The sequence below is a fragment of the Bubalus bubalis genome, chromosome 3 (genome assembly GCF_019923935.1).
Source record: "Bubalus bubalis isolate 160015118507 breed Murrah chromosome 3, NDDB_SH_1, whole genome shotgun sequence".
NCBI lineage: Eukaryota > Metazoa > Chordata > Mammalia > Artiodactyla > Bovidae > Bubalus > Bubalus bubalis.
This window is the reverse complement of record NC_059159.1, coordinates 5,259,420-5,273,040: the sequence shown is the minus strand read 5'-3', so window position 1 is coordinate 5,273,040 and position 13,621 is coordinate 5,259,420. Positions and strand designations below refer to the sequence as shown.

Genomic DNA, 13,621 nt, shown 5'->3' with positions numbered 1-13,621 from the left:
ATATTAGAGGCTCTGTCTATGGGAATTTTCCTAGAAGTTCACATATTAGAAGCAAAACAACCACTTAGGGGAAGGTTTGCTTTGGTAGAACATTTGATAGGAAATTCTGTATATTTGAATCTGGCAAAAAAATAGAGATTAGAGAAGTGGCTGATTATAAGCTATTACTTATAAGTTTGACATCCTGGAATATAAACTCAAGTGGGCCTTAGGAAGCATCACTACAAACAAAGCTAGTGGAGGTGATGGAATTCCAGTTGAATTATTTCAAATCCTGAAAGATAATGTTGTGAAAATGCTGTACTCAATATGCCAGCAAATTTGGAAAACTCAGCAGTGGCCACAGGACTGGAACAGGTCAGTATTCATTCCAATCCCAAAGAAAGGCAATGCCAAAGAATGCTCAAACTACCGCACAATTGCACTCATCTCACACGCTAGTAAAGTAATGCTCAAAATTCTCCAAGCCAGGCTTCAACAATATGTGAACCACGAACTTCCACATGTTCAAGCTGGATTTAGAAAAGGCAGAGGAACCAGAGACCAAATTGCCAACATCTGCTGGATCATGGAAAAAGCAAGAGAGTTCCAGAGAAAACATCTACTTCTGCTTTATTGACTATGCCAAAGCCTTTGACTGTGTGGACAACAAACTCTGGAAAATTCTTAAAGAGATGGGAATACCAGACCACCTGACCTGCCTCTTGAGAAATCTGTATGCAGGTCAAGAAGCAACAGTTAGAACTGGACATGGAACAACAGACTGGTTCCAAATAGGGAAAGGAGTACATCAAGGCTGTATATTGTCACCCTGTTTATTTAACTTATATGCAGAGTACATCATGAGAAATGCTGGGCTGGAAGAAGCACAAGCTGGAATCAAGATTGCCAGGAGAAATATCAATAACCTCAAATATGCAGATGACACCATCTTTATGGCAGAAAGTGAAGAACTAAAGAGCCTCTTGATGAAAGTGAAAAAGAGAGGAGTGAAAAAGTTGGCTTAAAGCTCAACATTCAGAAAACTAAAATCATGGCATCTGGTCCCATCACTTCAGGGCAGATAGATGGGGAAACAGTGGAAACAGTGACAGACTTTATTTTTTGGGGCTCCAGAATCACTATAGATGATGACTGCAGCCATGAAATTAAAAGACGCTTGCTCCTTGGAAGAAAAGTTATGACCAACCTAGACAACATATTAAAAGGCAGAGACATTATTTTACCAACAAAGGTCCATCTAGTCAAGGCTATAGTTTTTCCAGTGGTCATGTACGGATGTGAGAGTTGGACTATAAAGAAAGCTGAGCATGGAAGAATTGATGCTTTTGAACTGTGGTGTTGGAGAAGACTCTTGAGAGTCCCTTGGCCTGCAAGGAGATCCAACCAGTCCATCCTAAAGGAAGTCAGTCCCGAATATTCATTGGAAGGACTGATGCTGAAGCTGAAACTCCAATGCTTTGGCCACCTGATGTGAAGAACTGACTCATTGGAAAAGACCCTGATGAAGATTGAAGGGGGGAGGAGAAGGGGACAACAGAGGATGAGATGGTTGGATGGCATCACTGACTCGATGGACATGAGTTTAAGTAAGCTCCGGGAGTTGGTGATGGACAGGGAAGCCTGGCGTGTTGTAGTCCATGGGGTCATAAAGAGTTGAACATGACTGAGTGGCTGAACTGAACTGATAAGCTTGAATGCTTGGTCTGCCAAATAGTGTGATTTTTGTGATGATGAGCATTGCAGAGACACGCATCAGACCTTCCCCATCACATAGGGAGCCTTTTAAAAATAAAAATATTTACCTGGCACTCGGAATCTTCATTGCGTCATGAGGCATCTTCCCTTGTGGCACACGGACTCTCATGGACTCTCTAGTGATGCACAGGCTCAGTAGTTGTGTCCCGGGCTTAGTTGCTCCGTGGAGTTGGGATCTTCGTTCCCCAGGCAGGGATCAAACCTGCACCCCCTGCGGTGCAAGGTGACTTCTTAACCACTGGACCACCAGGGAAGAAACAATATGTGGAACCTTTTGATGGTTTTCCTGCCATGTTTTTTCCCAGCAAGGCCAAAGTTCCTTTCTGTCTTTCATTGAAACTTGACCATCTTGATTGAATAGCCCCATCTGGGGCAGATTGAAAGTGAAAGTCGCTCAGGCATGTCTGACTCTTTGCGACCCCATGGACTGTATAGTCCATGGAATTCTCCAGGCCAGAATATTGGAGTGGGTAGCCTTTCCTTTCTCCAGGGATCTTCCCAACCCAGGGATCAAACCCAGGTCTCCTACATTGCAGGTGGATTCTTTACCAGCTGAGCCACAAAGGAAGCCCAAGAATACCAGAGTGGGTAGCCTATCCCTTCTGCAGTGGATCTTCCTGACCCAGGAATCTAACTGGGGTCTCCTGCATTGCAGGCAGATTCTTTACCAACTGAGCTATCAGGGAAGCCCTTGGCGGGGCTGTTTACGTACATCTGTCTTGACAGTCATCCACTTGCTACTCCTGTCAATGACCAGGCTGTGCACTTTTCCCAGCATGGAGCTCCTATTTAGGGCAGCTGGAGCCAAGCACTTCAATAGCTAGATTTTGTCTTGAAGGAGAGGATGAATTTGTTTAAGCAGACTCCAGGTCATTGCCAACTCTGGAAGTCTCAGCAACCAGGCTACATTTTCTTCTCTGCCTACCATTTATGAGAGATAAATAAGTTTATGCAAATACAAAAAGAGGTATGATTATAAGATGAAACAGTTGGCTGAGGGCCCAGGGTTCAGGTCCCTGTCCAGGTGCCAAAAGAAATAAATAACCAAAAAAAAATTTTTTTTAAAAAGTTGAAATGGTCAGAAAAGTTGTTACAGAAAAATGCACGCAATAAACTATTATATATAGAATGGATAAGCAACAAGGTCCTGCTGCATAGCACAGGGGACTGGAGCCAATATCCTGAGGTAAACCATAAATGTAAAAGAATAGGAAAAAGAACGTGTATAACTGAATCACAGTTTGCTGTACGGCAGAAATTAGCACAACATTGTAAATCAACTATATTTCAGTAAAATAAAAAAAGTTTGAAATGCATGCAATAAAATCACACGTGATTACTCAAGACCAGCTACACATTCATCTCGGGACTGCTGAGCAGTCACAACTAATGGAGCACGGCTCCTCCAGTTTTCTTCTTCATGGTGGTGGTGGTGGTTTAGTCGCTAAGTCATGTTTCACTCTTTTGCGACCCCATGGACTGTAGCCCGCCAGGCTCCTCTGTCTCTGGGATTCTCCAGGCAAGAATGCTGCAGTGGGTTTCCATTTCCTCCTCCAGGGGATCTTCCCGACCTAGGGATCGAAGCCCCTTCTGCTTCACTGCAGGCAGGTCTCCTGCCTCGCAAGCGGATTCTTTGCAGCGGAGCCTCCCGGGAAGCCCCTTCTTCTTCAGAAAAGCAAGTAAAAGAAAGAAACACAGCATCCCTCCATCCGCCCATGTCCTGCATCCTCCTAGACTGTTCAAGCTGTGACATGAACTTCACCAAAGTTCCAGCCCCACGTGCAGTCTTACTCAACTCTCTGTGTTACTGAAAGACGAGCCGACATCAATCAACACAGGCCCCAGTGTCCTGTCACCTCTGCTGATGCCTTTCTCGTTACACCCACTTAGATTTAATCAGCTCTTTGCTCCCCATGTGAATAGAAGGTTAAATAGTAGCTTGCATAACCCAAATGCTCAGATACCCTAAAATCAAAGCAGTGCATCACTTTTTATTCTTTCCTACCATCCCGCAGATCTGTCTTCATAATTATATGTCAAGTGGAGGCTGAAATTAAATTTTGAAACTAAAATTGCATTAACATTTAAATGAAAATATGTGTCCCCTCCTTTGGAGCAAAGAAAAGAACCTGAGAGCAAATTATCGTAGAACGAGATTGTTCATGAAGTGGAGAATACTTCCTTGTAGAGTAGAAACATGATGGCTTATTTGGGCAGAATTATAGCATCAATGGCTTCCCAGGTGGTGCAGTGGTAACGAATCTGCCTGCCAGTGCAGGGGATGTGGGTTTGATCCATGGGTCAGGAAGATCCCCTGGAGGAAAAAATGGCAAACTCCCTGCAGGCAGCTTCTCTGATCGCAGGGGCATGAGTGCCCTAAAACTTGTCTGTCTGCCCTGAAATTACTTCTACCAATTCTTGGTCCCTTGGAATCACTTCTCTTAAGTAAATGTCAGCATTTAGGTAAAGGCCCAGGAATATCTCATATTGTAATAATGGTAAGGGCTTCTCAGGTGGCACTAGTAATACAGAATCTACCTGCAATGCAGGAGACCTGGGTTCCATCCCTGGGTCGGGAAGATCCCTTGGAGGAGAAAATGGAAACCCATTCCAGTATTCTTGCCTGGGGAATCCCATGGCAGAGGAGCCTGGTGGGTTACAGTCCATGGGATTGCACAGAGTCGGACTGAAGTGACTTAGCACATATAATAATGGTAAAGTTGGGTTTAAAGCATTTTATTGCAAATCTTGCTTATTTTTATGGAAGGGGGTGGGAAGGGGAGAGGGAGGAGAAATTGCTGTCCATCAGTTGTGGCTGCTAAGATGTCCTGAACTGACCTTGCAGCTGAACTTCCTTTTAGTAACTTTGTGGGATTACACTGGAAGCATTTTTTTGGCCACAACATGAGGCCTGAGGCATCTGTTTTCTGATCAGAGATGAAACCCACACACCCCCCCCCCAGTGGAAGCGTGGCATCTTAACCACTGGGCCGCCAGGGAAGTCTGTACTGCAGGCGTGTCTCGTGTGTAACAACTTTCTTTATAGTCTCGTAACTGTACTTCTTTTTATTTTTGCATGGACTTATCTATCATCAATATTTTTTAAAAACACCTTTATTTTTTATTTATTTGGCTGTTCGGGGTTGGGGGGTCTTAGTTTCAGCACATGGGATCTTCAGTTGCAGCACGTGGGATCCAGTTTCCTGACCTGGGATTGAGCCCGGGCCCCCTGCATTGGGAGCACAGAGTCCCAGCCACTGGGCCACCGGGAAGTCCCTATCATCAGTATTTTTGAACACATTTTTTGGGTCTCAGTCAGCGCTTTGGGGAAGGAGGTGGCGTGAGTGACCTAGGCAGATAGAACAGAAGCAGCATGCTGAGCACAGGTGGAGTCCTCAGTCATCCTGACAGCCTGTGCTCAGGGAGCCGCAAGAGGCAAGCTTGTTTTCACATATGGTGAAATTGATACCTAAAACCCAACGAGTGAGGGGCTCTTGTACAAACCCAGAGACCATGGCATCCTGGCAAACACCCTAGTGTGTATTTCTTTGTACCCCGGAAGTTGCGGTCGGTCAACGAAATGGGTGTTGCCTCTCTTCCTGTTGCCCGTACACAAGCCCGTCTTCAGTTTCAGGGACGGAAGAACGTCCCTGACGGTGTGAAGTGCCTGTCTGTAACGGAGCTTGAGGAATAGCTCAGGAAGCCCGTAGATTAAAGGTCGATGTTTATTGTGTGTTTTGTGGGTGAGGGAGGTGGGACGGCCACACCTGTGAGGGATGGGTCTGCGCCAGCTCACACCCACACCCCCTACACTTGGCATATTGATTGGCTGGTGTCTGTGCTGACGGTTTTGGAGCCGTGTCCTCAGACCTTCTGCACGCACTGTGATTTTATTAGTGCCCAGCTTTGTAGCGAGTTCTTAAAAAGTACCTTTGAGGGATTGTTGAGTAACATTTCCATTTTCTTTCATTGGGAGAACATGTCTGGCATTAAAAAAAAAAAACAACTTTATGGTTTCTCATAAAGGTGTAATTTTGCTTTGTTCTTACTCATTTATTTTCATGGAGAGGAGAATAAAATTGTTTCCCTATAAGAATGATTGTCTATTTTTTGCCTTGCACGTTAGTGATTTTTCACCCAACCCCACTCCCCTCCATGGCTCCCTAGGAAAAATTGAGGCAATTTAAGAAGAAAATGATGCAATCTTAGAGCAGGCCATGTCTGGATAAATACAATGATCGATGACCACAACCACTTAATGTCCTTTTGGAGAGATGAATAATCCTTTGATTATATCTAAGAAGAGAAAACACATGAATTTATGTTCTGGGTCTTAAATACCTTCTCCCTCACCCGCCCCCTCTTTTTTTTTTTACTCTGATTTAACGTGCCTGAAATTAATGAAGCAAAAACTCAGGGACAGAGGCCAGTTTTGTGAGGCTGGACACTTACACAATTTAAGCAGACCTTTTTAAGAAAAAGAATACAAAAATATCTTACTTTTACATATTTTTCTTTCTTTACAAAAGCATATGACCATGTGACATACCGCCCAAGCAAGAGAGATCCCTGAAGCTTAAACTTTATTGGCTTCATGGTAAGTCCATTTCTGTGGGTACCACATTGGAATAAACGTCCCTCTATGCTATGCACATTTGAACTTGCTACTTGTGTCCTTGAACTCAGGAAACGTACCTAGGTCATGGCTGTACAGGGACTAGATAAGGATATGCAGGTATAAACGTAAGACCACGAGATTACACACGGGGTTTTAAACACACAAACACGCAGAGTTTTCTGTTTTTGTTGAATTTCAGTTGTTTCTAAAGGTCTCACCCAGGTGGACTCTCCTCTTCTCCAGACTCTGAATTGTCTGCCTGCATCTATATGTTCCCTCTAAGGGGGGTGTAATCAGTTTAATACCTTACCATTCACTTATGCAAGCCGACTCAAACTCTGTTCTCTGAATTGGACTCCTGCTGAGCAGATCCCTAGTCTAGAAGCCAGGTGATGGGTGGGAGGAAGCAGGGGGCTAGGGCTGGGGAGCACACCGGCCGTTTGACAGAGCCTGGCGTCTGAGTGATGGATTTTTCAGGCAGTTCAGATACTGGTCTGGAGGTCTCCATTGAGGAGGGTCCTCTGGGTCTCCGTGGTCTCATTCAGCCGGGATTTGTCCTGCTTACTGTCACTCCGCTCCCCGTCGTCTGTGCCGCTCACCTTGACCAAGCAGAGGACATTCTGGAAGCTCTTCTTGAAGTTGTCAGACAAGAAGGCATAGAGGATAGGGTTGGCACAGCTGTTGGCATAGGTGAGGACCACCACGAAGTCAAACATGCCTTTGAGGGCTGGGGTGGGACTGATGGCCACTGAGACCGAAGAGACGTTGAAGATGTAGAAGGGGAGCCAGCAGAAGATGAAGACGGCCACCACGATGGACACCATGCGGGTGACCTTCTTCTCAGACTTTTTCCTTTTGGAGGAACCCACTCGGATGCCAGAGGACTTCACCTTGATGATAATGAACAAGTAGCAGAGACAGATGATGGTCAGGGGCACCAGGAACCCCAGGATGAAGGCATAGATGATGAACCCTGTGTACCAGGCCCCAGATTCACCTGGCCAGTTGATGGTGCAACTGCTTCTCCCCCACTGGTTGCTCCGAAGGCCAGCATATATCATGATCGGCAAGATGACCAGCAGAGAGACGCCCCACACAGCCACGTTGATCATCTTGGCTGTCCGGGGTCTCCTCCACTTGGCCGACTTGATGGGGTGGACCACAGCCAGGTAGCGGTCGATGCTCATGACCGTCAGGCAGAAGATGCTGGTGAACTGATTGATGCCATCCACGGTCATGACCACCCGGCAGATGGCCTTGCCAAAGGGCCAGTGGACCAGAGCCACCTGCATGGCCAGGAAGGGCAGACCCAGCATGAAGAGTTCATCTGCGATGGCCAGGTTGAGGATGTAGATGTTGGTGATGGTCTTCATCTTGGCATAGCGGAGAATGACGTAAATGACCAGCGTGTTGCCACACAACCCAATGATGCAGACCACGAAGTAGATGAAGGTGAGGACGACGTTGCTGGCCAGGTCGTAGTATGGCTCTGTCTGGTTTGAAATGTTGGCTGCCCCCACAGAGCCATTGAGGTCGAACGGAGCGGTCAGCCAAGGTTGGGTCTCATTGAGTTCAGACACCAGATCCATGGCTGCCTTCTAGTCTTAGGCTAGATCCAACCCGCCAGAGGTCTTATTCTCACCTTCATGGGTCCCAGAGGCAAAGGATCCACTGTGATATCTGCAAGGAAGAAAAGAAGATTGACTCATCTACCAGAGGTTACTTAAGCTCTCACCAGCTTCCCGTGTTTCTGGTTTGCTCTCTCAGACACTCTTCAGTTGAAAAGTGTGTTGTCTTTCACACCGGTGTGAGCACTACCAGCTCATTCTCACATGCAGGCCATTGGAGTTGTTTTTCCAGTGGCAGGGAAGGGTTTGAGTGAAGTCATCCCAGTTTATCTTGTCATCTTTGGTGACACACATGTGGGAGTTGACTCTAACTGCAAGACAGTGGTTCCTAAGAAGCAGGCTGATCTGAACGTAAAGAAGACAGAGCCTGGAGAAGCCCTAACTCAGAAAAGTCTGACACCTGCGTTCCTGGTCTTTCCCCCTTGAGGAAATCTATGCTGACTTGACAGCTGCTTTGGAGTCTTTCAATTTGAAAATCCCATAGTGGAAAAATGCCAGACTTTAGAGGTGAAAAAACCATGGAGACCACGTGACCCCATGCCAGGCACTCAACCACTCTCCCCTTTGTTAAAATGGGGGTATCATGAAGACGGAGTGATGAAATGAAGATGAAAATGTCTAGCGCTGTGCTGGGCTCCTAATTAGAACTCTAAAAATGTTGTCTTTTCTCCCTTTTTCATTTTTTGTTGTTGTTCAGTCGCTAAGTCATGTCTGACTCTTTGGGATACCATGGACTGCAGCACGCCAGGCTTCCCTGTCCTTCACACCTCCCAGAGTTTTCAAACTCATCTCCATTGAGTCAGTGATGCCATCCAACCATGTTATCCTCTTCCGCCTTCTTTTGCCTTCAATCTTTCCCGGCATCAGGGTCTTTTCTAATGAGTTGGCTCTTTGCATCAAGTGACCAAAGGACTGGAGCTTTAGCTTTAGCATCAGTCTTTCCAATGAATACCAACTTATTTCTAATTTATTGAAATCTGCCTACACAATGAACCAGTTTATAGTCTTAAATATTAAAAAGAAAGATCTGGCTTGCTTTTATTTTTAAAATATACGCTCTAGTTGATTTTTGTTTCCTCTCTTTGACTCTGATACCCAGTGCTTGACCTCCTGGTGCCCTGGAGAATCCTTTCCCAAGTCCCCCATCAGGATGCTGGGCATCATTTCACACTCCAGAGAATTTGCCTGTGATCCTCTAATTAAGGGGAAAAACAGGGTCCAGGAGGGAGGAAGGCAGGCTGATTCACATTTAACTGTCTCCTTGACTTTCCAAGCAATCCTATGATGTGGGGATAATTATCCCCATTTTACAGACGAGGAAACTGAGACTTAGCGAGTTTAAGGAACTTGCTCCCATTCCCTTGAGCATCACTGGTGAAGTTGGAATTTGAACACAGGACACCCAAGCTCTCTACTTTTCACAGCATCACAGCCGCTGCTTAGTGGATTGGAAAACCACTGACTGATAACTGGGCTTTGGTTTGAAGCAGCTGACTCTGGTCTTACCTCCATCCTGAGAAAATAATTGGGACACTATTGGCTTGGCCTAAGATGTAGAACAATAGCTTATCAGGTAATTAAATGATTTATCTGCGGTTATTCAAAAAACATCCGTGGGACACTTCTTTGTCATACAGAATGGACCAGACATGGAGGTGACATCTTAGGAGGGGCGACAGGAAGGGCACCAACTCTTAGGGTGTGAGTTGCATGGAGATATGAACAAGGGACTTGAGAATGCCTTTCTCTTCTGGGAGATTCAGAGGCTTCAGATGAGGAATGTTTGAGCTGGGTCTTGAGTCCCTGAAGTGGGAAGTAAGGAGGGCAGGGAAGAGCTCACTCTGGGAAGGGGGATGCTGGCAAAGCGGTGAAGGGCTCAGCTCATAGTGGGAGGAGTTCACCTGGAGGACACATTTCCCCGGAGCAGGGTGCTTTCCCTGACGCCTGATTGAAGACTGGACATTGTTCCTTTCTGCTTGAAGAGACTGCTAATGAGTTACAGGGGAGTTAGCCAGCAACAAGTACTGCGGGGTGCTTGCCCACATTTGCCTCTGGTTCATTCTGCACTGCCGGGAGCACTGTTTATCTTTTCTGTGCTGACCTCCCCACCACACAGCTGTCTGTAAAGTGGGCCTGGGGGCTTCATGGCTGATCTTTCTGCAAAGTACTTTGGGGACCCAGGAGTCAATATCTGAGTTGGGTAAAAAGCATAAACTGGCAGCAATTAAAAACAGAAGCTGTGAAGAAACCGTTTTTCGTGTCCTTGGATTAACACAGGCTGTTTCTAATATCATTTCTAACTATCTTGTTATTTTAATTCTTCCAATCCCGAAGCCTATTTAAACCACCTGCATTGGGGTGGACATTCATCACTAGCATTTCCAGGGTCCCATCTATGTGACCTGCAAAGTTACACTCCGATGTCTGGGTGAGACTGGAGATCCCGGGGCTGCAGGGGTAGTGATGATGATGCCGGCAGGGGAGGAAATGCTGACCTCCAGCCCTGACTGCCTTTTTGGCTGGAGTCTCATGCAATGGGAAGGGATTGAATGGGATCAGTTTTTTTTCTTTTCCCCCTGAGAAGCAGCATTCTCCACCTTTGAGAGAGGCAGCCGCAGACAGAGTTCAGAGCTTGGTGAAGGTGGCAGACTGGGTAAGCTGGGGAGCCAGTGTGCAGTGAGAAGCCTCCTCCAAGGAAGAAATGAGTTTGAATCACAGTGAATCTTATTGCATCAACGATGAAGTCAGCTGCCTACGATCTCTGAGCGACTTCTGCTTCATTGGCGTCTCATTGAAAGTGGACGCCAATGCCAGGCGTCACTACCTGCTGGATTGTGATTAAATGCACCAGGAAGTTGGGTTTTCTATTTTATTTTTCCAGCGTAAAAATCGTTGGTATGGGAAATGTCTGGTTGTTGGTTTCCTCTGAGATTGAGTCCAGCCCTGTTGGAGGGGAGGGTGAGAACGATCTAGCAGCAGTCCCCAGCCTTTCTGGCACCAGGGACCGGTTCCAGGGAAGACTGGAGGGTGGGATGGTTTCCGGATGTTTCCTGGAGGTTGGGGACCCCTGATCTAGAGCATCCCCTCCCATCCCAGAGAGTCTGCGGTTCCCAGCCTAAGAACTGAGCGTTGGGAATGGGACCTCGCGTCCCAGATGACCTTAAATCCTTTTCAACTTCAGTTTTCCCTTTTTCTCCAGCATCTTTCCCTCCATTCAGCCCCCACCCCGCTTCCCTCAGGCCTCCTAACCCTTTCCTGGTGGCTGAAGCGTGAGCCCCACTGGTGGGGAGAGCCAAAAGCCAGGTGTGGGCCACCCGGTGGGGTGCTCCTGCGCTTAGGAGAAGCCGAGGCATCGCTGGCAGAAGGGGCAGAGGGGAAAGGAAGGGTCCCCACCGCCCGCCCAGTGGGTGTCCCAGGCTGGCACAGAAAATCGGCCTCTGCACCATCCAACTCGCTGGCCATCAGACCCAAGGATTTCTTAAAGGATTCCCTGCTATCTCCAGAGAAGGAGGAGGGATTAAGGATTGTCCTGCCAGCACCCTGATCTCCAAAGGCAGATCGGGGCCGGGCACCAGCGACGGCTGGGAACCGATGACAGCCGCCTGGGGATTTGACCGGTGCCTCCGAGGGGGTTCGGGCTGCTCAGAGACTCGGTCTCTCCAAACCTGGGCAACCGGTCCTCTCCGCCCGGGCAGAGCAGACCCTACAGCGCTCGGGATCCGTGTCCCCGACTGGGCGAGGAAGAGCAAGGGAGAAGCCCCTCTTTTTTTTTTTCTCTTGCTCCGCTGCCTGCCACTCACAGGCTCAGATCGGGTGTAGGTGGGGGAGGGATCCGGGGGCGCGCGCCGGCAGGAGCCGCGGCGATATCCCCCTCGCTAGCCTCGCTGTCCTCGCGTCGGGGTTCTGATGCAGGCAGCTGGCAGAGAAGTTGTCCCCGTCGCAGCAGCTGCCACCTGGACACTCACTCGGCTGGGAGACCAGGGCTGGATAAGGGCGCACGCCGCGCACACCAGCCTGCAGCTGTGCGGACACGTCCGTTCCAGCACAGGCGACCCACGGCGCCCCGCTCGCGCCGGGACACCGGCTGTCGTTCATTCCCACCAAAACCCCCCGCGAAAGCACAAGGGTGGAGAGCCACGCACCGGGACCTACACTGGGCACGCTGGGGCGCGCACCTCCACGCAGCGCAGATGCACCCAGGTGCCCAAGTGCGTTTCTCTCTCAGACACGCACACGCACTCCCACACACCTCACCTTTGCTTTTCCGCTGCAGTCTGGCAGCTCGGCTCGCCGGCACCCAGCGGCTGTCCCCAACCCAGCCCGGCGGCCGGGCGCGCAGCTGCTTGGCCGGCGCTCGGCGTCTAGAGCCGCCGGCTCCGCTCGCGCGTCGCGCCCCCGAGCGTGGCCCGCAGACCTCGGGAGCCGATCCGCGGACTGAGGCTCCGGGCGCGGGGGAGCAAGCGCGCGCGCGGGTGGCTGCGCCGCTCGGACTGGCAGTGCGGAGCGCGGCACCTCGGCTCCTGTCCCCACGCCCCCCCATGACGTCACCGCAGCTCGCTCCGCCCGCCCTGTCGGGTGGGCGGACTGGGGTGCGCTGCGGGAGAATCCCGGGGTGGCTGCGGGCAGAGGTCGCAGGCACCAGGGCTAGAGGGAGACCCTCGTGCGGGGCGCGAAGGGTCAAACGATTTCAGCCTCCCCAAGATCGGTGGCACGGACACGCGCTGTCTTCCCTCCTCCTTCACAGAGTCGGTTCTGTCTCACCCAGCCTATTTCAGACAGCTGGAGTGGCGGCCGGTCAACCCAGACTCGCTCTGGGACTTGTGCCGTGTCTGAATTCAGACAACTTTGCAAAGCAGTGGGTCATCTCCCAGGCACAAGGCCCCCGGAAGGAGCGGGAGGAAAACAGGACCAGGGGAATGCCGGTCTGGATGCAGTGGCCAGCGCCCCTCCGTTCAGGGCTGAGCCCGCTCTTGGTTGCAAAATTCAGGTGGGAGAGCAATCAGAGCCGCAACACTGGAGCAGCTCATCCCAATTCTACCCTCTCTCCACAACTTGGAGAGGCAGGGGCCCTACAGCCATCCCCTTCCTTCACCTTGACCTTGGGCACAGCCCCGCCTCTGCCCTGCTGGGAGGGAGCAAAGAGAAAGGAACATGCATGAAGTGGGGGTTGTCACATGCAGGGACAGCTGTTTGTTTTTTGGCCGTGATGATTCAGCTTCTGTTCCAAGTTTAATAAGTCACATTCAGTCCTGCAGCCTCTCCTTCCTCACCCTCCTCCAAGTACACACACTGACACACGTATTCACACACTCACACACACACACACACACACTCCGCATCGTGAGTACATTTTAGAGGATGAGCAAACAGAAAGCAAATGCCAACTACGGTTTTCTCTGTGGGCTGAGCTGGCTCTGACTGTCCAGTGCTGTTATCTGATTTGCAATTCACCAGTGAAAGTTACAGTCCAGAGACTGTTTAGCAGGTAGGGTGAGCCCCAGAGACCTGGGAAGGGGGCTGGCAGGTAAGGTAGCAAATAACTGCCAATTTCTATCTGGGCCAAGCTGTGTCTTGGGGTACCCACCGTGAGGGTGGAAATCAAGGTTACCCTTGGATG

At 49.3% G+C, this 13,621-nt stretch overlaps 2 protein-coding genes across 8 annotated transcripts in view; one reads left to right on the top strand and one right to left on the bottom strand.

Annotated features, from left to right (window-relative positions):
• Window positions 1-13,621, top strand: part of SLC39A11 (solute carrier family 39 member 11) — a 386,666-nt gene that overhangs the window by 20,067 nt on the left and 352,978 nt on the right. The gene's annotated exons all lie outside the window — the stretch shown is intronic.
• Window positions 6,137-12,535, bottom strand: SSTR2 (somatostatin receptor 2). Its single transcript, XM_006047561.4, has 2 exons — window positions 12,259-12,535; window positions 6,137-8,056 (listed from the first exon to the last, which is right to left on the bottom strand). The coding sequence occupies exon 2, from the start codon at window positions 7,963-7,965 to the stop codon at window positions 6,859-6,861; it is 1,107 nt and encodes a 368-aa protein (XP_006047623.1). The 5' UTR covers window positions 7,966-8,056; window positions 12,259-12,535; the 3' UTR covers window positions 6,137-6,858.